The 644-nt window shown below is 63.0% G+C and overlaps 1 protein-coding gene across 1 annotated transcript in view; it reads left to right on the forward strand.

Annotated features, from left to right (window-relative positions):
* Positions 1-379: 379 nt before the first annotated feature.
* PWWP2A (PWWP domain containing 2A) overlaps positions 380-644 on the forward strand; it is a 19833-nt gene continuing 19568 nt past the window's right edge. The window contains exon 1 of the mRNA XM_012730034.1: positions 380-636. Within this exon, the coding sequence (XP_012585488.1) occupies positions 412-636 (225 nt within the window). The 5' untranslated portion in view covers positions 380-411. The remainder of the gene's footprint in view (positions 637-644) is intronic.

A 644-nucleotide genomic window follows, 5' to 3' on the forward strand; every position in this document is an offset into this window, starting at 1 on the left:
ATGGGCAGGTGCGTGGGCCAACCAGCCATATTCATTATCTCTTCTAGCCAATAGAAAGAGACGGTAAGTGTAGGCCTCTGCTTTTGTGACTCTCCCCTTACTCCTGTGTAGCCCGCCCCCAACCCCCCCCAGAGATTCATGGTTGACAACTCTTCCGACCAATGACAAGTTCCTACTTTGAGTGGGAGGGCTGGATTAACTAGATGATAGACGTTCCTGGTTGGCCAATAGAATGTCATGATTGCGGGAGGGGTGTAAGAAACAGCCAATGGCGTGGGCCCAGTAACGAACATTAGGGAAAGGGCGGGACGCAACACTCTGCGATAGGGAGGAGAAGGCCCAAGGAACCAAGCAGCGCTGCCGCCGCCACTGCCGCCGCCCCAGTTGGAGGAGGGAGAAGCCAGGAAGAAAATGGCGGCTGTGGCTGCAGAGGCGGCAGCGACTGCAGCGTCCCCCGGGGAGGGGGGCGCCGGAGAGGCCGAGCCGGAGATGGAGCCCATTCCCGGCAGCGAGGCCGGCGCTGACCCGCTCCCGGTCACGGCTACCGAAGCATCTGTGCCGGCCGGCGAGGCCGACGGGCAGCCGTCTTCTCCTCAGGCCGACGAGCCGCCGCTCCCGCCGCCGCCGGGGGAGCTCGCCCGCAG

Source organism: Condylura cristata, unplaced genomic scaffold (assembly GCF_000260355.1).
Source record: "Condylura cristata isolate star-nosed mole 26May11 unplaced genomic scaffold, ConCri1.0 scaffold00026, whole genome shotgun sequence".
NCBI classification, from domain to species: Eukaryota; Metazoa; Chordata; class Mammalia; order Eulipotyphla; family Talpidae; genus Condylura; species Condylura cristata.